Here is a 24,985-nt window from a genome sequence, read left to right as displayed (position 1 = left end):
CCGCAGCCTGCACTGTGGCACGGCAGGTTAAGCTGCCTCCTCTGACGTCAGCATCTTGTAGCAGAATGCCAGTTGGAGTCCCGACTGCTCTGCTTCCGATCCAGCTCCCTGTGAATGCGCCTGAGCAAACAGCGGATGAAGGCCCAAGGACTTGGGCCTCTGCCGCTCACGTGGGAGACCTAATAGAGTTCTGAGCTCCCGGCTGCAGCTGTTGTAGCCACTGGGGGGCGGGGAGGGGGTGAGCCAGCAGGTGGAAGAGCTCTCTCTGTCTGTCTCTGCCTCTCAAATAAATAAATCTTAAAAACAGTAGAAAGGAAGGAAGAAAGAAAAGGTTCCTCAGATGTTCCTCCCCGGCCAAATTCAGATTAAACCCTTTGGGCTCGGATATCAGAGAAGCAATGCCATGTCCTTCTCAGTTAGCAAGTGGAGGGACACTGTGTGCACCCTTATCAGCTGTGATGTTAATGTTGATCACTCTGATAAGGTGGTGTCCCTTTTCTCCACCTCATTTTTTCTGTTTTAATGTGCAAGTGTTCATGGTAAGATACAGCAGCATGGATCTAAATAGCAGAAAGTAGAAATACCTGCCTGTAAACAGAAGGGTGTATATATTTTATTTTATTTTATTTATTGTATTTTATTTATTTATTTTTTTGACAGGCAGAGTTAGACAGTGAGAGAGAGAGACAGAGAGAAAGGTCTTCCTTCCATTGGTTCACCTCCCAAATGGCTGCTATGGCCAGCATGCTGCATCGATCTGAAGCCAGGAGCCAGGTGCTTCCTCCTGGTATCCCATGGGGTGCAGGGCCCAAGCACTTGGGCCATCTTCCACTGCACTCCCGGGCCACAGCAGAGAGCTGGCCTGGAAGAGGGGCAACCGGGACAGAATCCAGCGCCCCGACCGGGACTAGAACCCGGTGTGCCAGCGCCGCAGGCGGAGGACTAGCCTAGTGAGCCACAGCGCCGGCCGGGTGTATATACTTTTAATAAGAGTATGTGCACACAGAAGAATATTACACAGCAGGAAAAAAATAAAAGAATTACAGCTACACATAACACAGTAAATCTTAAGAAAAAAATGAAAATGATTCCATTAGTCTAAAAGTTTACACAAAAGTGGGGCAGGTGTTTAGTGTAATAGTTAACCTGTAAACTACAGGTTAAAACACACTTAGCTGCATCAGAATTGCCCAGGTTCAAGTTCTTGCTCTGCTCCTGATTCCAGTTTAAAAAAAAAAAAAGGTTTATTTATTTATTTATTTATTTGAAAGTCAGGGTTACACAGAGAGAAGGAGAGGCAGAAAGAGAGTGACGTCTTCTATCCATTGGTTCACTTCCCAGTTGGGCGCAACAGCCAAAGCTGGGCCAATTTGAAGTCAGGAGCCAGGAGCTTCCTCCAGGTCTCCCACGCGGGTGCAGGGGCCCAAGCACTTGGGCCATCTTCCACTGCTTTCCCAGGCCATAGCAGAGGTGTGGATGGGAAGTGGAGCATCCAGGACTTGAACCAGCGCCCATATGGGACGCTGGCACTGCAGGCGGCGACCTTACCCATTATGCCACAGGGCGGGCCCCTCCAGCTTCTTGCTAATGTGGACACTGGGAGGCAGAAGGTGACGGCTGAAGTAGTCGGGCTCCTCCTGCCACCTGCGTGGGAGACCAGATTGCTGCCATTTGGGGAGCAAGCCAGGAGCTCCGTGGACGAGGCCAACGTGGTCATTCCAACACAGACGCAGGGAGGGAAAGGTCCAGTCACTGGGAGGGGGGGAAGTTCAATGCCGTTAGCAGAGACACAGTTTGGAATCAGTTCAGGCAAGCCCTCAGTTGAACAAGATACTAAGCTCTGGCCACAGCTTCTCATTCCTTGCCAACTCCCAGCAAAGGCGGTTTGGATTCCACTTTGGCTGTCATTTGCTTAGGGATGCTTCTCTTTCTCTGTCCTCCCAAACGAATCAAGTCAGAATCTCAGTGATGTTTTCAGGTCAGAACTGTGTACCTTAAACATGTGCGTCTTCTTGTGTGTCAAGCGTAGCTCAGGAAAGCTGCTCTAAAAGGAGACAACGTTGACCGCCACCACCTCACAGCCCCATGCGCGTCTACTGGAACACTCGTCCCAGCTGCAGTTTTGAATTGGCTTTTGTGATTATTTGATTGATTTCTCTGCACTAGGCTCCAGGCTTCATAAAACAGGGACTATGAGTGTTTTACCTTCCGTTGTGTTCCCAACACTTCATAGAGGCCTTGCAAAATAAAGTCATCCCTCTTGGGCTGTCAAGTGCCTCTTTTCTCACGGAGGAATTCCCCTCGGAATCATCACTCAAAAGCTTGCAAATCAATCCCCTCTGTGCGGAAAACATTATTTGTAGTCAGTTATGGCAAATAAAGATGAACAAATGAAGCAGTGCAAACTTAGAAAGGGAGATAAGACAACTACTTAGATAACTCATCATTTGTTAGCTACCCTCTGGAATGCCCAAACAAAGTGGGGAATGAGCAGAACCTTTGGTTGTGGTTAATTGCAAGAATGCTTCACATTCCTGCCTTCTCCACACCCATGCCTCTTTGCAATTGACTTTATAACTCTCCCCTCAAAGAGTCCGTTGCTGCAGCCTTTTCGTACAGGTTTGGCTACGTGCTCTGCTTTGGCCAGTGAGCCAGTAGAGACGGTCCCCATATGTGCAGTGACACTGGCCCTCTCTTGTACCACAGGGAGCCCTCTCTTTGTGTGATTAAGCATAGATTAGCCTGTGCCCCCGTGGAGTTTCCAACATCCCCGTCAAATGCACAAGAGGGGCCACTCCGTGTCACTCAGCACCAGCGGATTCACCCGCTGAATGCAGGTGCGTGGGAAGTAGGAGCCCAAAGCCAGGAGACCCACTCAGCTGACCCATAGAGCCATGAGCTGAATAAGTGCCTCTAGTTTGGGAGTGGTTTGCTGTATAGCACTAGCTCACAGATAACCTCTTTTTTTCTTCTCATCTGGTCCCTTCTCTCGTCCTGGAAGTCAGCTCGAGTCAGCCTGGTGGCACTGAAGGGACAGACAGTCATAGGTGCACTCTGGCCTCTGAGGAAGCATTCTTTGGTCCTGGATGGTCACCGCCGAGTCCTCATTAGTCGTGGCCAAGCCCCTCCGGCTCCAGCAGTTCTCTGCCACTCCTAGGCCATTCCATGCTGATGGTGGGATTTAGGGAGTCTCTGGGAGCTGCTTGGCTCCTGGGCTCCCTCTGCCTATCACAAGCCAATGCACCAGCCCCACAGAAGTTGGCTCTGCAGGAAGACACACAGAGTACAAGAGAGCGAGGAAGGTTGCGGTATATGGTGTGAGGGTTGCGGTATACAGTGTGAGCCAGCAAAGGTTCTGTGTCACTGCCTGTAGGGGCAGTCTTGTCCGTGGGCAGGTGTAGGTGAAGGCTGTTAGTAAAATGGTGCCGTCTTACCTGTGGCGCCATCTATACCCCGGATGCCATCTTAGGCTCTGCACTTTGCATAGTAAGCTTTGGTCCTAACCCCAGGGCTCAACCACAGGTGTCAGCTCCACCTCCACCCTAATGGGATTCATTGCTCTTACTCCCCCCCCCCCCAAGGTATACCAGGACCTGCTTCCAGCATACTGCTTGATTTCTCCTAATCCCTCTCTCTCTTTTTATTTATTTACTTATTTTTTGACAGGCAGAGTGGACAGTGAGAGAGAGACAGAGAGAAAGGTCTTCCTTTTCCGTTGGTTCAGCCCCCAATGGCTGCTGCAGCCAGTGCACTGCAGTCGGTGCACCACGCTGATCCGAAGCCAGGAGCCAGGTGCTTCTCCTGGTCTCCCGTGCGGGTGCAGGGCCCAAGCACTTGGGCCATCCTCCACTGCACTCCCGGGCCACAGCAGAGAGCTGGACTGGAAGAGGGTCAACCAGGACAGAATCCGGCACCCCAACCAGGACTAGAACCCTGGGTGCCGGCGCCGCAGGCGGAGGATCAGCCTATTGAGCCACGGCGCCGGCCCCCTCTCTCTTACTCTCTCACCCTCTCCCCCTGGCCCATCGGACTTTCCCCACCCAACAGTAAACCTTTCCCTTAACTCCAGTGTTTGGTGTGTTTTGTGGCGGCCTTACAAAGGGAATAGCCACTTTCTATTATAATTCAATAGAATTTGTAAAAGGAAGTGAAATCAGACCGTGTCTGGGCAACTTCCCATTGCAAACGGAGCTGTTCCGTCTCCTTAGATCCGTGCCAGAGGGTGTCTCCCTGCTCAGAGGCAGCATTCTGCCCTCGCCAGTGACTTTAATGACAAATTCTCTTCCATACCATGAATTTACTCGTTCTGTCAAAACAATGCGCAGCATCTAGTTTATAGCAGATTCTGCACTTGGTTCTGGTATGCAGAAAATCAATCAGAGGTGGGCATTTGGTGCAATAGCTAAGAAGTTGTGTGGGACACCCACATCCCACACCAGAGTCCAGGGCTTGAGTCATAGCTCAGCCCTGATTTCAGCTTCCTGCTCATGCATACCCTGGGAGGCAGGAGGTGATGGCTCGGGTGGTTGGTTCCCTGCCACCCATCTGGGAGACCTGGATTGATTCCTGGGTTTCTGGCTTCAGCCTTGTGGCTTAGCGGGTTAAGCTGCTGCTTGCAATAGTGGCAGCCAATATCAGAGCATTGGTTTCCGTCCTGGCTGCTCTGCTTCTGACCCAGCTCCCTGCTAATGCACCTGGGAAGGCAGCGGAGAGTGGCCAAGTACTTGGGCCCCTTGCAACAGTGTTGGAGACCTGGCTTTGGCTTGGCCTATACCTGGCTGTTGTAGCCATTTAGAGAGTGAACCAGCAGACTGAAGATCTGTTTGTTTCTCTCTCTCTCTTTCTCTCACTCTGCCTTTCAAATAAATAAATAAAATAAATTTTTTTAAAAAAGCTAATATGTATTTTCTGCAAATTTGGGGAAAACCCTTTATAAATCCTGACCCCAAGCTCTTCCATTTGAGTTAAGGAGATAAGTTATCTACTTGTTGTTTTATTGGTTGTGAACTCCTGTTGTGTGTCAAGAAATTATATCAACTCTTACCTCAAGGAGAACCAAGCATGAGGAAGACCGATATGCAAACCTTCCAGTACCTATGGCTGGGATTGGAACAGAGACAGAGATGGAGCCCTAAGTGGGCCCTGTGGAGGGCTGAGCCCCCTGTCCCGGGGTGAGTCTGGGAGGGCCTCTTGGAGAGGCCATGCTGGAATGCCTCCCACAGCTCTAGAAAGCTGGACTAGAAGTTGGCGAGGGCGAAAACGAAAGGAGGAGGATTGCAGGCAGGCAGAGGGAGCAGCACGTGGGAAGAGGGGGTTAGTGCTGGGGGCAGGCAGCAGAATGGGAGACTACAGTGTGAGCTCCATAAGAAAGGTGAGGGTCTGGGGGCAGGCCCTTGGCCTAACAGTTAAGATGCCCAGGTCCCACGTCAGAGTACCTGGGTTCGAGTCTCGGCTCCAGTTCCTGACTCCAGTTTCCTGCTAATGCATAGCGTGGGAGGCAGCAGTGGTGGGCCAAGTGCCTGGGTTCCTGTCGCCTACATGGGAGACTTGGATTGGGTTCCAGGCTCCCAGCTTCAGTCTGGCCCAGCCTCTGCTGATGCAAGCATTTAGGGAGTAATCCAACAGATGGCAGCTCTCTCTGTTTTTCTCTGTCTTCTCTCCCCTCCCTCTAATAAAAAAAATTTAAAGAAAAAAAGGATTAGGGTCTGAATTCAAGCACAGAACATACAGTAGCATAACACAGAGAAAGATAAATGTCGTAAGTTAGATGTAGGTAGAGTACTATGGAAATTTCTGGAAGGAAAGAACTTTAGCTAAATGCAATCAGTGATTACTTCAGTACAGAAAAGGCTTGGATTGGGGATTGAGTTATGAATCTGTATTTTTTAAAACAAAATCTCAGAGGGCATCCCTGAAACCCCGGGTTAGAGAAAACTCGAGAAGTGCAGGCGGGAGCTGGTGGCAGCAGGGCAGTTTCATCACGCGGAGCAAATAATTATCTCACCCTGGTCTCCCTAGAAAACAGACCTTGCAACAAGAATTAAATGTGAATCCTTAATTGGGGAGGTACCATCCGTGACAGTGACAGTGAGAAGAGTGGTGGGGAGGGGTGAGGAGGGCTGCAAGTAGCGTTGCTGTGCAGGCTGGGGTGTCCTGCCAGCCTGAAGGACGCAGAGCCCATTTCTTGGCAGGTGCACCTGCTAGGCCACCTGGAGTGCCTCTGGACAGGCCGTGCAGAGAACTCATGTGTTAAAGTAGTTCATCAGAAGGAAGAAGAGATTTATTACTGGCTCTTGCAGCCTCTGGTCTCCCACTGCATTAGACAGTTAACTGGCTGCCCCTCTGGGCTGCACCATGCACCATGGGCAGCCACTTGGAAGCATGGTGCTCCATTGCTGAGAGTCCAGAGGCCCCAGATAGTTGTTCAGGTGTGCTACAGCAGCAGCTGGGTGGGGCAGACAGCCTAGGGCTCAGGAGACGGGTGTCTGTCCTGTCCCCTGAGTGGCAGCTAAGAATTGGAGTGTCATGTGAGGTAGCGGATACAGTCACTGCAGCATGATCTGAATTAATCAAACCACCAGACAGACTGTGACTCAGAAATTGCAAACTAAATATATCTCAGGCCCTGCAGCAGGTCGGGTCAAAAGTGAAGTAGACCAGATAGAGAGTTTTGCCTACTGGGAGAGATTTATTCTGCCTAAACAGCATTTAGTGCCCATCTCTGGTCTGCTGTCACTGCATGGGACTTTGAGCCTGATGTGGCCAGACAAAAAAACAGGAAATCCAGATGACATAAACTCTTTTTTTTTTTTTTTTTTTTTTTTTTTTTTTGACAGGCAGAGTGGACAGTGAGAGAGAGAGACAGAGAGAAAGGTTTTCCTTTGTGGTTGGTTCACCCTCCAATGGCCGCCGCGGCCAGCGTGCTGCGGCCGGTGCACCGCGCTGATCCGAAGCCAGGAGCCAGGTGCTTCTCCTGGTCTCCCATGGGGTGCAGGGCCCAAGCACTTGGGCCATCCTCCACTGCACTCCCGGGCCACAGCAGAGAGCTGGCCTGGAAGAGGGGCAACCGGGACAGAAACCGGTGCCCCGACCGGGACTAGAACCCGGGGTGCCGGCGCCACAAGGCGGAGGATTAGCCTAGTGAGCCACAGCGCCGGCCGACATAAACTCTTAGGAGTAGATGTTGACGATTGCTGTCATTAAAGAAAGTTTAAGATGTGGTGCTCACACAATGAGCGTCAAATCAAGTCGGTCTTCAGGCCACAGCTAGTTGTGTGGAAAATTTCTACGATCATTCTAAGATGGCTCCACAGTCCCAGGTGTGGCTGCAAACACAGAATCGGAGGGCTCACTCGAGGGTGCCACAGGCCTCGGGATAGATCAGCTTGAAAGGGAAAAAGAAGATATCAAAAACCCTGCAAAGATGTGGCTGAGAGTGGGTGGAAGAGGGTGCTTGTCCCGGAGGAAAGCGAAGCAGGAATGCTTGCTACAAAGTCCTCTTGAGCTGCAGGCGTGCTTGCTACAAAGTCCTCTCTTTTCCTCCCTGAGGGCAAAGCTTATTTAGCATTCACAGATCTATCTCCAGCTCCTGAAAGGGCAAACATGGGGACAAAGACAGCCTAAAGTCTGGGGCTGCCCTGCGGCCTGGCTCAGTTCCCGACACACAGCTATCAGGGCGTGGAGGGGGGGGGATGGCTTATTATTTCACAACGTTATCTTTTTATTGTCCTATAACCACCGCTGCCACTAGGTTATACAACTTCACCCCAGGACATGTGCTTCAAGATAGCCTCAAATCATGTAAGAAGGATAAAGAACTACTGCATGCAAAATTGTCCATGTTTGTAGTTCAGAGACCTTGCTTCTTTTAGTTTACTGAATACCTTTTTATTTTGATCTAAGAAAGTAACATTTTGCTTTATCATTTGTTCTCATCCTATCCCTGTAATGTCTGTGTGTATTATTACAGGTGTAAGCGCATTGTTACTATGGCCACTTGGGAGCGATGTGCAAACATTCAGCTCTGCCATGGGTTTCCAGGTCTATTTCCAAAGAACATAGCTGTTAGCGGAGATGGGTGGGACAGGTTCTTATCTTTGTGCAAGGAAGAATTCAGACGTGAGACAGAGCAGTGGTAAGCAAGGTAGCAAGGTTTACCGGGGTGGGGCGTCCATCCTAATGGATGGAACAGAATCTAAGAGTGAGCGCCCAGGCTCTCAGACTGGGGAAAGCAAGGTGACGTGGTTAAATGGAGAGAAGGCACCTGGCAGGCCAGGCGGGCGGCTCAGGGGAGAGCTGAGAACGGGGCGCACAGGCTGTGTTTAGACTGCGGCTTATAAGGGAGTGGGGTCTAGTTTTCCTGCTGTTTTTCCTTGCCCCCCTCCCCCTTCTCCAAAGACAATTAGGTGAGTGTGAATTATGTGAAATTCCTCCCCAGGGTTCACTACTCAGTGCTAGCAGACGGGGAGGGGGGGCAGCTGGCTCTGGGCAGAGGAGCTTCCCCTTAGGGTGCCTGCCTTGGGTTGTGAGGCTATGAGGCACATTAGCAGGGAGCTGGATTGGAAGTGGAGCAGCTGGGACTCAAATCGGCGCCCACATGGGATGCTGGCATGGCCATGCCACAGTGCCAGCCCCTGTTTCTTTTCTTATCCATGCTGCTTCCCATCTATCCAGCACTGATCTGTCTGTAAAAATAGAATGAAGACAAAATACCAGGAAAACAAAATAAAGAGACATACACAGTTCACACTACCTTTGTCATGTTTAGATATTTTGTAAGCCAGAGTTATACACGGGGGGAGAGAGAGACAGAGAGACAGAGAGAGAGAGAGAGAGAGATCTTCCATCTGCTGGTTTACTCCCCAGATGACCACAATAGCCAAGTCTGGGCCGGGCTGGGCCAGAACCAGGACCAGGAACTTATTCCGGGTCTCCCATGTGGGTGGCAGGGGCCCAGGTATTTGGACCATCCTCCACTGCTTTCCAGGCCATTAGCAGGGAGCTGGATTGGAAATGAAGCAGCTGGGACATGAACTGGCACCCATATGGGATGCTGGTATCGCAGGCTGCAGCTTTACCCACTTCACCACAATGCGAGCCTCTCAGATTGATAAGGGTCTGACCTGTCGTTTTGTACTTATCTCAATGGCACTGGTCCGCAGGCCACACTTTGCGTAGTACTGGTCTATGTCAGAGCATGTGCCTCATTTAGTTGTGTGTGTGTGGCCATCTTTGTCCCTGACGATGCGTCTCTCCCAGGTGACAGCATTCTCGTGGCTATTTCACGTGGCCCACAGCCTGTGGCAGGGACTTTGCATCCTGTACACTGCACACATGCACTGGAACAGGAACTAACGGTACAACACAGAAGTATGGCCTTGGGGAAGTAACTCGGCTCTCAAGTCAGACCACGAGACTTTAGAAGCACACCACTTCCTAGCTCCAGGGCTATGTGGGCAAGCCATGTAAGTCGTCTGTGACTGTCTTCTCATCTGTGATGCACGTAACAGCATGCTACTCCAACTGTGGTGAAGCCTTTGGCACAACGGCCGTTATGATATGATATGATATGATATGATATATGATATGAGTCCTGACAATTCCCTCAAATGCAGTTATTTCTTATTTATTTTACTTATTTTTAAAAGATTTATCCATTTATTTGCAAGCCAGAGTTACACAGAGAGAGGAGAGGGAGAGGCAGAGGGAGAGGGAGGGAGAGAGAGAGAGAGGTCTTCCATCCGATGGTTCACTCCCCAATTGGCCACAACAGCTGGAGCTGCACTGATCTGAAGCCAGGAGCCAGGAGCTTCTTTCTGGTCTCCCACACGGGTGCAGGGGCCCAAGGGGCCCAAGAAGCGATATCCATGATTCTGGTCAGATCAGCTCCAATACAAAGTCAAGTACTAGACGCTCAGCAGCAAACTACAGTCTACGGGGGGGGGGGGGGGGGGGGAGAGTCTTCAAAAAGTTCATAGGAAATGAGCATTATGAAAAAACTATCCAGAAATGTCAGAATACTTTGCACCAAAATTAGCTTATATTTTATTTTCCAGGAAATGTTTACCTTTTTCTTTTTTTTAACTTGAGAGACAGATGGGCCCACAGAGTTCTGTCATTCCTGGTTCCCTTTCCAGGTGCCTGCAACAGTCAGGGCTCAGCCAGGACAAAGTCAGGAGCCAAGAACTCAATCCAGGTCTCTCCGATGGGTGACAGGGACCCAAGTACTTGAGCCATGATCCGCCCACTGCCTCCCAGCGTCTGCATTAGCAGGAAGCTGGGGTCAGGAGCCACAGCTGGGAATCCGCTCAGGCACTTGGACATCCTCACCCCTCGGCTGAACGCCCACTCCTATGTGGACTTTTTGATGCATCCTCAAATACCCTCTGAGCAAACTTTTACTGTAAAAGGCCCAAGAATAAATATTTTAGGTTTTATGAGTGCCAAGGTCTCTGTTGCAACCGCTTGACTTTGCGATTGTAGCATGGAAGCACCAAACAACCAGAATGGGAGTGCAAACTTTACAGATACCGACCTTTACATCGCACGTGGTTTCCGAGTGTCACGAAATATGATTCTGCCGGCACCGTGGCTCACTAGGCTAATCCTCCACCTAGCGGCGCCGGCACACCGGGTTCTAGTCCCGGTCGGGGCACCGGATTCTGTCCCGGTTGCCCCTCTTCCAGGCCAGCTCTCTGCTGTGGCCAGGGAGTGCAGTGGAGGATGGCCCAAGTGCTTGGGCCCTGCACCCCATGGGAGACCAGGATAAGTACCTGGCTCCTGGCTTCGGATCAGCGTGGTGCGCTGGCCGCAGCGGCCATTGGAGGGTGAACCAACGGCAAAGGAAGACCTTTCTCTCTGTCTCTCTCTCACTGTCCACTCTGCCTGTCAAAAAACAAACAAACAAACAAAAAAACAGATCTGAATGAAATATGATTCTTCTGCTTTCCCCCTTCTCCGCCCTCCATTTAAAAATGTAAAAACCACCCTCAGCAGGCCGGCCATGCACAGACTGGCAGCAGGCTGGGCTCGCTGCTCTCCACCCTCCCTGCCTCTATCCAGTTAGAAACGCCCAGTGCCTGTGCAATCCTGAGGCCACACGCTGCGCTAGGAGGCATGAAAAGTCAAATCTAATGATTTTTTTAAACTTCATTTTGCAATTATTTCAGACTTAGAAATTAAAAAAAAGTAAAAGAACTCCTGATTTCTCAAATGTTGACATTTTTCTACAGTTGCTTTCCTCTGTCTCAGGTTCTTCTCAAGCCTGAATCTGGAATACCATTTCTTCTTTTTCTCGCCATACTTTTTTCTGAACTGTTTGTCAGCTGCAAGGATGAATTCTTTGTTTCCTAAACATCAATAACATTCTCTTACATAGGCACAGTTATGACCAAAATCAATCAAAACCAAACTATTATTTAATCTTTAGACCTTGTGCCATTATCAAAATCAGGAGAGTAACTTTGATGCATAGAATCGCCTACACTTGATCTTAGCTAAAAGGCCAAGAAGTGATACCCATAGAATTGTCTAACCTACAGTCTAATTCTGAGCTCCTCAGCTGTCCCACTAACATCCTCTATGTGCGTGCCAAGCATCGTCTTATAATCATGAGTCCTGACAATTCCCTCAAATGCAGTTATTTCTTATTTATTTTACTTATGTTTTTTAAAGATTTATCCATTTATTTGAAAGCCAGAGTTACACAGAGAGAGGAGAGGGAGAGGGAGAGGGAGAGGGAGAGGGAGAGGGAGAGAGAGGTCTTCCATCCGCTGGTTCACTCCCCAATTGGCCACAACAGCTGGAGCTGCACTGATCTGAAGCCAGGAGCCAGGAGCTTCTTTCTGGTCTCCCACACGGGTGCAGGGGCCCAAGGACTTGGGCCATCTTCTACTGCTTTCCCAGGCCACAGCAGAGAGCTGGATTGGAAGTGGAACATCCGGGTCTCAAACCAACACCCATATAGGATGCCGGCGTTTCAGGCCAGGGTGTTAACCTCCTGTGCCACAGCACCGGCCCCTGCAAATATTTTTTAAAAGCTTATTTATTTTTATTTATTTGGAAAAGCAGAGAGGGGTATCTTCCATATGTTGGCTCACTCCCCAAATGTCTACAGTACTCAGGGCTGGACCAGGCCAAAGTCAGGAGCCAGGAACCCCATCCAGGTCTCCCACATGCTTGGCAGGGACCCAAGCATTGAGCCATCACCTGCTGCTTCCCAGGATGCATCTGCAGGAAGCTGGATATGAATGAGAGCTGGGACTTGATCCCAGGCACGCTGGTATGAGATGGGGGTGGTCCCAAGCAGTGGCTTAAGCTATGCACAACACTGCTCCAATTAAAAAAAAATATTTATTTTAATCTTCTTGAAAGGCAGAGAGAGAGAGAACTTCCATCTGTTGGTTCACTTTCCAAATGCCCACAACAACTAAGGCTCAGACAGGTCAAAACCAGCGCCTGAAACTCCTCCCACATAGATGGCAGGGGGCCCCGGATGTAGGATGTGAGTGCAGCACAATGCCCACCGCACGACAGCATAATATAATTACACATGTTTAGTTGTCAAAGCAGGAAGCTGCAGCAGCCGTCTGGTACGGTGGTTAAGAGGCCTGCCTTCCATTCTGGAGTGCCTGGGTTCAAGTCCTAGCTCCACTTCAACTTCCAGCTTCCTGCTACTGTGTACACTGGGATGTGGCAGGTGGTGGCTCAAGTACTTGGGTCCTGCATTGAGTTCTGGGCTCCTGGCTTCCACCTGGCCCAGCCCTGGCTGTTGCAGGCACTTGGGGATTGAACAAGCAGATGGAAGCGCTGTCTTTTTTTTTTTTTTTTTTTTTTTTGGACAGGCAGAGTGGACAGTGAGAGAGAGAGAGAGAGACAGAGAGAAAGGTCTTCCTTTATAGTTGGTTCACCCTCCAATGGCCGCCACGGCCAGCGCGCTGCGGCCGGTGTACCGCGCTGATCCAAAGCCAGGAGCCAGGTGCTTCTCCTGGTCTCCCATGGGGTGCAGGGCCCAAGCACTTGGGCCATCCTCCACTGCACTCCCTGGCCACAGCAGAGAGCTGGCCTGGAAGAGGAGCAACCGGGACAGAATCCAGGGCCCGGACCGGGACTAGAACCCAGTGTGGGGGCGCCGCAAGGCAGAGGATTAGCCTAGTGAGCCGTGGCGCCGGTCGTGGCTGTCTTTTAAATAAAATAAAAATAACCAAAGACATTTAAAATGAATACATTTTTTTGCTATGTAAATTTCAACTCAATAAAGCTAGAAAAGTTTCAAACAGATATATTTAAAAGCGATCTCCTTGATAGTTCCTTCCTCTGACACCAAGTTTCTATTAAAGCCGAAACACGCAGTGAGAGGAAGGTGGGGTTGTCGGAGATTTCAGGGAACCAGGCAGGAAAAAACTGTTAACTTCACACTCAGCTCTGGTGGCTCCCGGCAAACAATGAGAGCTCTCATTGTCCCAAACGTGTCACTCAGCACACGCATTCTGCAGACCCTGGGGCTGGCGTGGGGCCCTTTGCCCCAGCTGAGTCACATCTGTAAACGCATCAGTAATAACCGAATGCAGTAGCGCTGCCCCTTCAGCACGGGGCTTTGAAGACCCGGATACCCGGACCTCAGCCCCGGCGTTTCTCGGGGAAGGGGTCCTGAGTGTGCGTGTCCATGCACTTGCAGGCGAAGCCGCCTGGCCGGGTCGGGCACCGCGCTCCCAGCCCTACCTTGGACAGCCGAGGCCCCACCCCGTGCCCTTGAGTTAGCTGCTGCCCACGAGCCCCGCGGCTCTGAGAGCAAGGAGCCCTTCGTCCGTGTCTAGCCCCGACGGCGAGCGAGGCCTCTGGGCGCCCCTCGGACGGAGCTCGCCCGCGGGCGCCCGGTAACCCCAGGGCCGAGTCACGCGGCCCCCGGTGGCCGGGGCGTGGCGTGGCCGGGGCGGAGCCAGCGCCGGCGAGCGGGCGGGTCCTCAGGCCGGGGGACGCGGCGCCGCTGGCCCGAGCGCCGACTGCCGAGCAGGGAGGCCGGAGGGAGGTCATGCCAGGGGTCGCGGCTCGCATCCTCTGCCTGCTGCTGGCGCCGCTGCTGCCGGGCTCTCCGCGCAGCTTGGGGGTAAGTGCGCGGGGGCCGGCCTGCTGGGGGCTGGGGGACAAACAGGCCCCCGTGGGGCTGGGCTGGGGCCGGGGCCGGGGCCGTGGCCGCCGGAGAACTGCGGGCGGGCAGCCCGAGACCCCCGAGGGCAGCGGGCGGGCTGCGGAGCGCAGGCCATGCTGCTCGGGGCGGCGCGCGTCTTTCCCGCGCGCTGGGTCGGGGGCGCGGTGGGCTTCCGCCGCCCCTGGGGCCGTCTGCGAGGGGAGGAGCGAGGCGCGCCTGAAGCCCCTGGAGCGGGTGGATTTCCAGTCGCGCGGCTTCCCCCGGGGGTGGGGGGGTGCCCTGCCCTGCCCGCTTCGCTCTTTGCACAGAGTCCCGGAAGGAGAAAAAAAAAACGAGATCGGGGCGGCCCCGCAGCGGGAACGTTGCGTTGTTTCCTTGGGGCGAAGTCCCGCATCGCGCGCGGGAGCGCGCAGCTCCCCGGCTTCCCCTCGCGTCCGCGGGATCCTTTTCCTTCGGGGAGGGCGGGTCAGGTGGAGGTGGGAGAGGCGGGCCGCAGGTGGGCGCCGGCGTTGGCGGAAGCTGGGGCTGGCGGCGCAGCGAAGCGCAGGTCCGAGGCGCGCTTGGGAAGGGTTAGGGGGACCGTGGAGCCGGGCCGCTGCGCCCCGGTGCCCCGGAGTTTAGGGGAGCCCGCTGACACCGTCTGATCCAACGGAACGCGCCTAGGGCAGAGGAAAAGTCGAAGGCTTACCCAGAACCAGAGTTGGAAGTGGTCGAGTATTTGGAGCACGGCTGCTAAGAGCGATTTCACTGAAATTGGAGTATTCGCTGCTTCTTGTCCGGGAGCCCTGGAGGAGCCTGGAGTCAGTGCCACCTGGTGGGATTGGGGATAGTTCAGGGGAACAGCGGCAGGGCGAGGGAGCGCTGGGCCAGTCTCTAGGGATGGGATGGGATGGGGGTGGGGCTTGGAGGCTAAGGAGCAGGTGGGCAGGGCCGCCCTCCGGGTGGTGGTCACCCTGGTGCCTGTGGAGAGGGGCCGCCCTGTGGCTGCCACACCTGAGGCCCACGCAGGGAGGCTGGCCTCACCCCAGGAATTCCGGAGCCAGGTGTCTCGGTGTCCTCCCAGGCCTGGTGCTGAAGACGGATGCCAGCTTCTCCCTGTGCCTTTGCTTTCCATTTATTTAGCACAGCGGTTCTCTGTTACTAGAAATTAAGAACAAACTTTAATGATTGGTTTATTTAAGGACTAATACATGTACATGTGAGTAATATGTTTTTATTTAAAATACCAATATTTATGCCAGAATTTCAGGGTGAAGTGTTGCACGTTGTTTTCTATTTTTGCAAACCTCTTTCGCGTCTGTCTCAGTGGGAGAGGGATGGATTTTCAGATGGACTTTCGCGTCCAGGCTGTTGTATCACATGTCATGTGGCCTTTGGAAAATTCCACTGTACATTCACGAGAGAGTGAGGATGAAGAGGCAGTAACGGCACAGGATGACCACGAAGACAGGCTTACGTAAATGGCCCTCCGCATGGGCCTCCCTACACCTGCTTTGAGAACCGCTAATTTACATTATTTTTTCTCATAAAAGAAGTTCATGATTCTCATGGAGAAACTTTACAGAAAAAATTAAAGAAAAAACTGAAAGCTGCCCATCATGTCACAACCCTGTAGATTTGTATTTTACCAACACTGCATAGCTACTGACTGGTACTTGAGTGGCTGGGGGCGGGTGGGGCAGGTGTAGGTAGGTGGCCTTCGGGGTTTGTAGGGGGACAAGGACTCTCTAACATCCCACAAAGCTGACGCCGGGTTCCTGGTTGCAGGCGGAGTTGACCTGGAAGCCTCTCCTTGGCCACTGTCCATTCTAAGGCCACCTGCACAGAAGTGGCGGGGGACCCTCTGGGAGCAAAGAAAATGGTGATCTTCAGGCAGCTGTCGCTGGGTGCCAAGGTGGCCCTGGCCGCGGCCACTGTCTTCATATCCATGATCGTCTCCCGTTCCTATCTGGCAGACAGCCTTGAGCTCAGGGCCTGGCGGTGGCTCTTCCGCCTGCAGCTCGTCCTCTTTGTCAACTCCCTCATGCTCATTGGTTCCCTGTACATCTGGCGTAGCATAGTGAGCAGTCTCTGCCCCTCCCCGGGCGCAGGGTCCGCTTGTTTCCAGCTTTGGAAGCTGACGGTATTGGCGTTTCTGGCACTGGCTCATTCGAGTTTCTTCACCATGTTATTCTTAGTGGCCGAGGAGCCCCACTTTTTCTCCTTGGCCGCCTACACCTGCCTGGGCGCTTACGTCTTCATGCTGTGCTTCCTCTGCGTCCTCAGCGCCATGGAGCAGGCCTACCAGCTCCTGGCCTGGCGCCGCGGCCGGGTGGCCGGCAGCCTGGACAAGACAAGGAAGCTGGCCCTCAGGCCCATCCTGGCCGTGATCGTGACCGCTGTGCTCAGTGTGGCCGGCCTGCTGAACGCCGCCCAGCCGCCGGCCGTGAAAACTGTGGAGTTGCCCATCCGGCAGCTGCCGCCCTCCATGAACCACCTCAGGGTTGTGCTTCTCTCGGACATCCACCTGGGCCCCACGGTGGGCAGGACCAAGATGGAGATGTTTGTGAGGATGGTGAACGTGCTGCAACCCGACCTCACGGTGATCGTGGGCGACCTGTCCGACTCGGAGGCCGCGGTGCTGCGGCCGGCCGTGGCTCCCCTGGGCCAGCTGCGCTCTCGCCTCGGCACTTATTTCGTCACGGGCAATCACGATTACTACACTCTGGATGTCAACAACTGGTTTGCTCTGCTGGAATCCCTGCACGTGCGGCCCCTCCACAACGAGTACGTGAGGATCTCGGCTGCCGGGGAGGGAGAGGAGGGCGGGGACTGGATCTGCCTGGCCGGCGTGGACGATATCGAAGCAGACATCCTGCACTATGCGGGCCACGGCATGGACCTGGACAAGGCCCTGGGGGGCTGCAGCCCAGACCACACCACCATTTTGCTGGCGCACCAGCCGCTGGCAGCCAAGAGAGCCCTCCAGGAGCGGCCAGATATTAACCTGATTCTGTCGGGTCACACCCATGCTGGGCAGATCTTCCCCTTGAACGTGGTGGCCTATCTCCTCAACCCCTTCTTTGCTGGTCTTTATCAGGTGGCCCCAGCTACCTTTGTGTATGTCAGCCCAGGCACGGGCCACTACGGGATACCTATGAGGCTGGGGAGCCGGGCAGAGATCACAGAGTTCATCCTGCAGCGGGCTCCTTGAGCCGGCCCTGGCCCTGCCCTGGTCCTGGCCCTTGCCCTCACCCGCTGCCCTTCCTCCCACTGGTTTGCCTGTTTGACCCACTCCAGCCCCTCCCAGCCAGCCCTGCTTATGCACCCGTGGACAGTGATGTGGGTGGGGCTGCCTGGCAAGTCAGTCTGGTTTAACTCTTTAAGTGGCTGTTGGCTTCTTGGTCTGCATGGGTGGCGCCAGTGGGAGGGCTGCAGAAAGCGGGTGGAAACATGGAATTGAAGGTGCAGTGTTCGTGAACCTTCCAAAGCCCCCTCACCTGCAGGAACACATGTAACACCCAGGTGGTGTGGAGGGAGCCGGCCTACAGGGCACTGGCAAGGGACACCTCCAAGGCGGGGTCGGGAGGTGGAGCTTCTTCCTCTTAGTGCTTTTCTTTAGGGTGCAGGTGGATTCTAGAAGCTTCCGTCTACAAGGGAAGGGGCAGTGTTGCTGGGTGGGGATAAGAGAGCAGAGAAGCTGAGAAGCCCCTCGGCTGTTGGAGAAAGGGCACTGGTGGTGTGATGAGATGTGCAGGAGGTTTGGGGCCAGAAGCCAGGCCACCTGCTTCTCACTAAGGAGTCTTCCCGAAGTCTGGTGATTAAGGCACTTTATGGGTTACAGATGAGCCCAGGCCTCACAGGCGATTGAGTGACTTGCTTGAGGCTGATTGTAGCTTACCCGCAGGGGTTGCAGAGGCGGGCCTGGAGAGAGGGGCTGGTAGTGTGTAGGGCAGCTGCTGTGTTTGAAGAAGGATCAGGAACCTGGAGACCCCTGCTGCTCCTGCCCCACCCTAGGTTGGGGTCTGGGTTTTTGATTCATTTTTTACTTGAAAGTCAATTGGAGGGAGAGAGAGAGCTTCTATCCACTAGTTCGCTCAGATGGCCGCAACAGCCAGGATTGTGTTGGTCCAAAGCCAGGAGCTTCTTCCCGGCCGCTCACGTGAGTGGCAGGAGACCAAGCACCTGGGCCATCTTCCACTGCTTTCCCAAGCCATTATCAGGGAGCTAGATTGGGAGTGGAGCAGCCAGGACATAAACCGGCACCCGTACGGGGGATGCCAGCATTGCAGGCAGCTCAGCCCATTATGCCACACCAGCCCCAGGACAGGGTTTTTGTGGGGAGCTGAGGTTGACTGTAGCCGTGGGAGGTTGAGGCTTGCATGGGGAGTGGCAGGCTCTGTGCCCAGGGTAGGACCTTGCAGGCTTCCCACCCAGGGCCAGGTGTGGAATGCAGGGTTGTTCTTCTTGCCTGGCACCATTAGAGCTGCCCTTGGGCCCTGGCCACCTGCTGGCCCCTAAGACCCTTGTCTGGAATGAGCTGAACCTTGTCCCAGCCCTTGACCTTGGGACAACAAAAAGCCTTTCTATTAGAAAAGGCCTGACCAAGAAGACCTAGGGCTCAGGCTTGCCGGTGGATTCTTGCTAGGAGGTGCAGGGATGTGGCCAAGGGGCTTTGTCCAACAGGGAACAACAGGTCTCAGCCTGCCTCGCGCTCGGAGCTGGGCGACACTGAGCGAGTGACATGACCTCCCTGAGCACTGGTTTCCATGGCCCCTAAGTGGGGAGTAAGGGTTGCACCTCCTAAGACATGGTGCGTGAGTCTCCCATGGCGCCGTGCACACAGTAAGCGCTCAGTGCCGTGCGAGCCTCTCACATCGTGCTGGGGCTTGTGAAGGAACTTTCCCGGGACGCCGTGCATCCGGGCAACGTGAGTGGGCAGCCTGCCTCCCACTGCTGGGTCGGAGCGTTGTCAACAGCAGCTGCTGGGAGGTGCCTTGCTCTGCCTGTGTCCATGTCACAGGCCTGGAGGAGAGGGTGTCTTCATGTTTGCCTTGTCCTGATCCTGGAGGCCACCCAATAACAGGGCATTCACAGTGGCGCCTGCAGTGTGAAGGCTAGGGGATGTCTGAGTTCAGGTTTGGGCGGCTTCCTAATACCGCACCCACCCCTGTAGAATTACAGAGCCAGGGAAGGGCCTCTGGAGAGAGAGAGACAGAAAGGTCTTCCTTTGCCATTGGTTCACCCTCCAATGGCCGCCGTGGCCGGCGCACCGCACTGATCCGAAGGCAGGAGCCAGGTGCTTCTCCTGGTCTCCCATGGGGTGCAGGGCCCAAGCACTTGGGCCATCCTCCACTGCACTCCCTGGCCACAGCAGAGAGCTGGCCTGGAAGAGGGGCAACCGGGACAGAATCCGGTGCCCTGACCAGGACTAGAACGCGGGTGCCAGAGCTGCAAGTGGAGGATTAGCCTAGTGAGCTGGGCGCCAGCCTGGAGAGCCTTTTTCTTGGCACATTCTGTAGGTGGAGTGATTCCAGGAGGGACAGAGGGGCCTTACTCAGTGGGCAGCCTGGCACCTGGCTCTCTGACTCCTTTCTCCAGGGCACTGCTCCACGCTCAGCGCTGCTTCCTGGCTCAGCCAGGCGCTCTAACTTTCTTGCTCATGACCAGTCCTGTTTTTGGGTCATTGTTCCTGCCTTTTCAGTTCTCTTTTGTTTGGGATTTCGTCAGATGAAACTGCTTGATGCCATTTCACTTCCCACTCTCTGTAATGACTTCATCTTTGCCTCTCTCTCTCTCAAGGCCATCATTTTGGGGTCTTGTGTACCCTTCGCCCACCCTGAAGCCCTTGCTTGCCTGCTCGCTTTCTATGAGCAGAAGGGAAATGAGTCCATCCTGTTGGACCGCAGATGCAGCGCTGACACCTGCTCGCACCTGATTTGTTTCCTGCCTTGCCAGGACATCTCCCAGCAGACATTTCTCTACTACCCTCCAGACATGAGGTCCTTTGTTTTTCTGTTCGGTGTTCTTAGTCCATTTTCCTTTTTCGTTTTGTCTGTTTATGGCTGTGGGGGGCAATGAGAAGCACTTGAAGCTCCACCATTCTTTCTTTTTTTTTTTTAATTTTTTTTTTTTTTTTTTTGATAGGCAGAGTGGACAGTGAGAGAGAGAGAGACAGAGAGAAAGGTCTTCCTTTTGCCATTGGTTCACCCTCCAATGGCCGCCGCGGCCGGCGCGCTGCGGCCGGCGCACCGCGCTGATCCGATGGCAGGAGCCAGGAGCCAGGTGCTTTTCCTGGTCTCCCATGGGGTACAGGGCCCAAGCACCTGGGCCATCCTCCACTGCACTCCCTGGCCACAGCAGAGGGCTGGCCTGGAAGAGGGGCAACCGGGACAGAATCCGGCACTCCGACCGGGACTAGAACCCGGTGTGCCGGCGCCGCTAGGCGGAGGATTAGCCTAGTGAGCCGCGGCGCCGGCTACCACCATTCTTTCAATTTCATTTCTGTTCTGTGTAGTCATTTATGCATACCACAGGTTACAATGTAACCCTTTTTAAAAATCAAGAACTTGGGTGGTTTGATACTATTGTTACCAAAACTCAAGATGTTCACCCTGTTGTCCTCTAGTTTGACTGTCCATCCATTCATCCATCCATCCATCCTTGCATCCTTGCATCCATCCTCTTTCTTCCATTTTGTTTGGTTTGTCTTACACTCTCTATTAAGGACCTTTGAAAATATTAACCACATGGAAAGGATAGTGTTCCTGTCCTGTGCTCATCGCACAGCCTCAGCAACTGATTATTCTGCCGTTCTTTCTCATTGTCCCTGCCTCCACTTTGTGTGTGTGTGTGTGTGTGTGGCTGGAGTAGATTAAAGCAAATCTTAGCATAATTGCACCCCCAAAATATTTCAGTATGAATTCTTAAAGACCATAACCATGATGACATTGTCATATCCAATGAAGTGAACAGTGACTCTTGCATTATCATCTAGTATCTAGTTAGGAGATTTGGAGCTGGAAGCCGTATCTCCCAATAAAAGTGTCTTTCTACCATCTGAGTGTTAGGTACTGTTACTGTCGCAGTTAACTACTGGATTCAAATGCAGTTTACTGTGTGGTTGGGACTAATTTTCCTGATTATCTCAATTGTGTCTTTTTTGTTGTGGTTAAAAGCAATCCACACGTAACATTGTATTTTTTAAGATTTATTTATTTGAAAATCAGAGAAGGAGAGGCAGAGAGGGAGAGAGAGAGGTCTTGGTTCATTCCCCAGTTGGCTGCAAAGGCTAGAGCTTCGCCGATCTGAAGCCAGGAACCAGGAGCTTCTTCTGGGTCTCCCACGTGGGTGCAGGGTCCCAAGGAGTTGGGCCATCTTCCACTGCTTTCCCAGGCCATAGCAGAGAGCTGGATCAGAATGCAGCAGCCAGGACTTGAACTGGCACCCATATGGGATGCCAGCGCTGCACGCGGCAGCTTTACCCACTACACCACAGCGCCGGCCCCCATAACACTGTATTTACCATGTTTGCTGTTTTTAAGTGTACATTCCAGCAGTGTGAAGAATATCCACATTGCTGTGAAGTAGATTTTCATCTTGCAAATCTAAAACTGTACCCATTACACAGCTTCCCTCTCAGCCCCTGGTAAGCACCATGTCCTTTCTGAGTTTGACCACTTTAGATGCCCCGTATGATGGGGTCAGACCACACTTGTGGCTGGCTTCTTTCACCCACCCTCAGGTCCTTAAAGTTCATCCACGCAGTGGGGCGTGACTACATTTCTTTCCTCTTGAAGGCTGGAGTACAGTGGTAACTTGATTGTGCTGTCAGGCACCCGCCACCTTCTGTTGGTCATCAGTGGGCTCTGGCTGCTTCCGTCCCTTGGTGCTGTGAATTTTACTGTTAGGGACCTGCCTGTGTGGCTCTGTACTCAGACCCTGCTTTCAGTTCCTTTGGGTGCACACCCAGAAAGGAGAGTGGGGCATCGGGCGGAGCCCCTCCATGCTGCTTCCCGCAGCAGCTGTGCCACTGCACGGTGCCCCAGCCGTGCAGCAGTGTTCCGGTCTCCCCACATCCATGCCAGTGCTTGTCATTCTCTTTCTTCTTTATAGCGGTCACCCTCGTGAGTCTGGTTTTAATTGGCTCTTCTTTTACGATTCCTTTTGCTGCACTTGCTTTGAAGAGCACAGTTTAAATGCCGGTTGAGCACTCAGGTTGTTGGATTACTGCTGGGTTAGCGCACTCCTGTGAGGCTGTGCTGGCTGGTGTCGTGCTAGGAAGTAGAATGCTTTGTCAGTAAGGGGAGAAAATAGGTGTGTAAGTATGTACTAGGATTTCCAGTGCAAGTCAAGGACATCAGTTTTGTAGAACTGACTGCTTCAGAGAAGTTTCAGGTTTAAGCAAAACTGAGTGGAAGGCATGGTTTTCCCATATGCCCTCTGATTACAAGGTGTTTTTCTCTCTTTGATTTTATGTTTGTCTGACATTGAGATTTTTGGTTCCTGATAACCTGCTCTGATTATTTACTTTAGCTTACTGCATATAATATAGATTCACAATAGCGTTTTGTTTGTGTCTTTTGGGTCTGTGTGTGTTGTGTGTGTGTGTGTGTGTGTTGTGTGTGTGTCTGTGTGTTGTGTGTGTGGTGTGGGGTGTGTGTGTGTTGCTTGTGTTGGCCTGAATGCAGTTTAAGCTGCACTTCTACCCTTGGGGTGAGTAGAGTGAAGATAGTATTTCAGATTCACTTGAAACCATTCTTTCTGGGTGGAGAACTAGGTCTGCTGGAACTTTTGAGAGCCATTTTATCTCTGAAAAGTCTTTTTAAACCATGCACTTAGCTTTTCTCCGAGAGGAGGCAGAATTACTTCTGTGAATGCCTGAGTCTGTGCGGCTTGGGAACTGGGCCAGAGCTGCACTCCTTTCTCTCCTGTTCTGCCTCTCGCCTCCCTGTCTTCCTGTTTATCCCAGCATTTGCAGCGCTGTGAGTAAACAGAATTAGTACACATGGGACGCGTGAGCCCGAACAGGTCACCCACGGGCCCCGCTGCGTCTGCACTGATGATCACCCTTGCCTGTGGGTTTTCTCCTCCGTCCTGGCTCCTGTAGAGGGGCTGTCTGGGCAGTGTGGGGTTCATGGGCTCCTCACTTGGCACAGTCACAGTTGGTTATGCAGTCACCTGAAGTGGGTCCTCCCTGTGTTCTGAGAAGCCCATGGTGCACATGCACCCTTCCAGCCTTCCTCTCGCCTCTCGTCTCAGGTTTTTTTTTGTTTTTGTTTTTGTTTTTGTTTGTTTGTTTTTTTATTTCTTAGAGAAAGAGAATGTCCTTTTGTCTTCTAGTTCACTCCCCAAATGCCTGCACAGCCAAGGCTGGCCAGGCTGACCAGGAGCCCAGAATCCAACTCGGATCTCTCACATAGATGGGAGCACTTGAGCCATCACCGCCACGTGCATTGGCAAGAAGCTGGATCCGAGGCAGAGGCAGGACTCCATCCCAGGCACTCCGATGTCCCAAATGGCAGCTTACCCCATGCACAGCGCCCACGCCCTCGGCTTCTCCTCCTTTAACCTTAGGAGGGTAGCAGGTGGAGAGGGCTAGGTCATGCACCTGGAGCTGCATGGCTCAGGTCCGGAAGTCCCCAGGCATTTGGGTCTCTGGGGTGAGAGGACGGAGTGTGGCGGGTGCTGGGGGTGGAGGTGCCTTGAGGAGCTGCGTGCCAGGGTCCCTGGGAGAGTTCTGAGGACAGAGCATCTCTACAGGGTCAGGCAACCTGGTACCTGCGAGCCCACCGAGCTCCTGTTACTTCGGTCCAGGAATGTGCACACGCAATGCAGATATTATTATCTTCAGGGTTGGGACACTTGAATATTGAGATTACCTGATGATGTCGATAATGTGTTATTTTTTTTTGAATGTGTATTCACTACTGAAGTAATCCAAACTGAATAAATAACTTTAGAAAATGGCACTGGTGTTGAGTCCCTGCTGTGTTCGTGGCCGAGGTGTTCTGTTTGGACTGCTGAGTGTCCAGGGTCACAGGTGTTGGGATCAGTGTGCAGGGGGGCCCGCGAGGGTGGGGGCCTCACTTAGTTTGGGATTCCCGTTTGTGAGTGGGCCGTGAACTCGTGGCTTGTGAGCCTGACGCACCCCAGCCCTGCACGTGTGAAGTGAAATACGGTCTCTTCAGTATTCCAGCCCAGCACCAGCTCACTTAGAAGGGGTGGGGTTTGCTCACGGGACACATTTTGGGGTATTTGCCTGTTGGAATAAATTCTGAAGGCCACTTCCCCCTTTCCTCCCGGTTTTCCACCTTCTCTTTCCCTCCCCCTCCTCCTCCTCCTCCTTTGACCTTTCTTGGTCACCTGACTTCTCAGTGGTGCCGCAGCTCAGAGGAGGCTGGCTCCGGAGGCTGGATCTTCTCTGATTAGTCAGAGTTGGGAGGGGTGGCTTTGAATCCATGAACTGGGTTTTCCCTGTTCACTTCGGCCATAGCAGTGGGTAATCAGAAGCCGTCTCAGGTGTCTCAGGTGAGGCAGCTGTCCATATGATGTCCCCGCATGGCTTTCCTGGGTTTCAGTTGTAGAGACTTGCTCCTGCTCTAGTGGACCAGTGTGACAGTCCCTGAATATCCTGACAGCCGGGTTTCTGTGACAGATCAGACAGAGGACACAGCCCTGGGATGGGAGAGAGAACGGGTACCGCTTTGCTGCCCACATCCAAACAGACCCTTCTGTAGATAGTGTGTGAAAGGTTAGAACAGCAGTCACAAACCAGGTGCCAGAGGCTGTGTCGGTTGTCCGGTAACAGTCCCACACCCCCATGGCAGCTCCGTCAGAGCTAATAGGTGATTGATCAAG

General features: G+C 53.0%; 2 protein-coding genes and 1 long non-coding RNA gene across 4 annotated transcripts in view; 2 read left to right on the top strand and 1 right to left on the bottom strand.

Annotated features, from left to right (window-relative positions):
• Positions 1-9,610: 9,610 nt before the first annotated feature.
• LOC149127216 (uncharacterized) lies at positions 9,611-15,876 on the bottom strand. The gene is made up of 3 exons (XR_016232931.1): positions 15,170-15,876; positions 14,835-14,957; positions 9,611-12,018 (listed from the first exon to the last, which is right to left on the bottom strand). It is a non-coding gene; the product is annotated as an uncharacterized LOC149127216 (long non-coding RNA).
• Positions 13,964-24,096, top strand: TMPPE (transmembrane protein with metallophosphoesterase domain). Of its 2 annotated transcripts, none has more exons than XM_051818536.3 (2): positions 13,964-14,104; positions 15,914-24,096. In XM_051818536.3, exon 2 carries the CDS (start codon positions 16,005-16,007, stop codon positions 17,337-17,339), a length of 1,335 nt encoding a protein of 444 aa, XP_051674496.3. In that variant the 5' UTR covers positions 13,964-14,104; positions 15,914-16,004; the 3' UTR covers positions 17,340-24,096. The 2 variants fall into 2 exon arrangements, with proteins under 2 accessions (XP_051674496.3, XP_089187349.1); XM_089331223.1 differs by lacking the exon at positions 13,964-14,104 and adding an exon at positions 14,814-14,946.
• The window catches only part of GLB1 (galactosidase beta 1), a 97,145-nt gene continuing 86,123 nt past the window's right edge, over positions 13,964-24,985 (top strand). Inside the window, exon 1 of the mRNA XM_051818535.3 lies at positions 13,964-14,104. Within this exon, the coding sequence (XP_051674495.1) occupies positions 14,030-14,104 (75 nt within the window). The 5' untranslated portion in view covers positions 13,964-14,029. The remainder of the gene's footprint in view (positions 14,105-24,985) is intronic.

The sequence above is a fragment of the Oryctolagus cuniculus genome, chromosome 4 (genome assembly GCF_051225735.1).
Source record: "Oryctolagus cuniculus isolate XC-2025 breed Fujian yellow rabbit chromosome 4, ASM5122573v1, whole genome shotgun sequence".
In the NCBI taxonomy this organism is placed as follows: Eukaryota; Metazoa; Chordata; class Mammalia; order Lagomorpha; family Leporidae; genus Oryctolagus; species Oryctolagus cuniculus.
The sequence above is the reverse complement of the archived record's forward strand: the minus strand, read 5'-3'. Positions and strand labels throughout refer to the sequence as shown.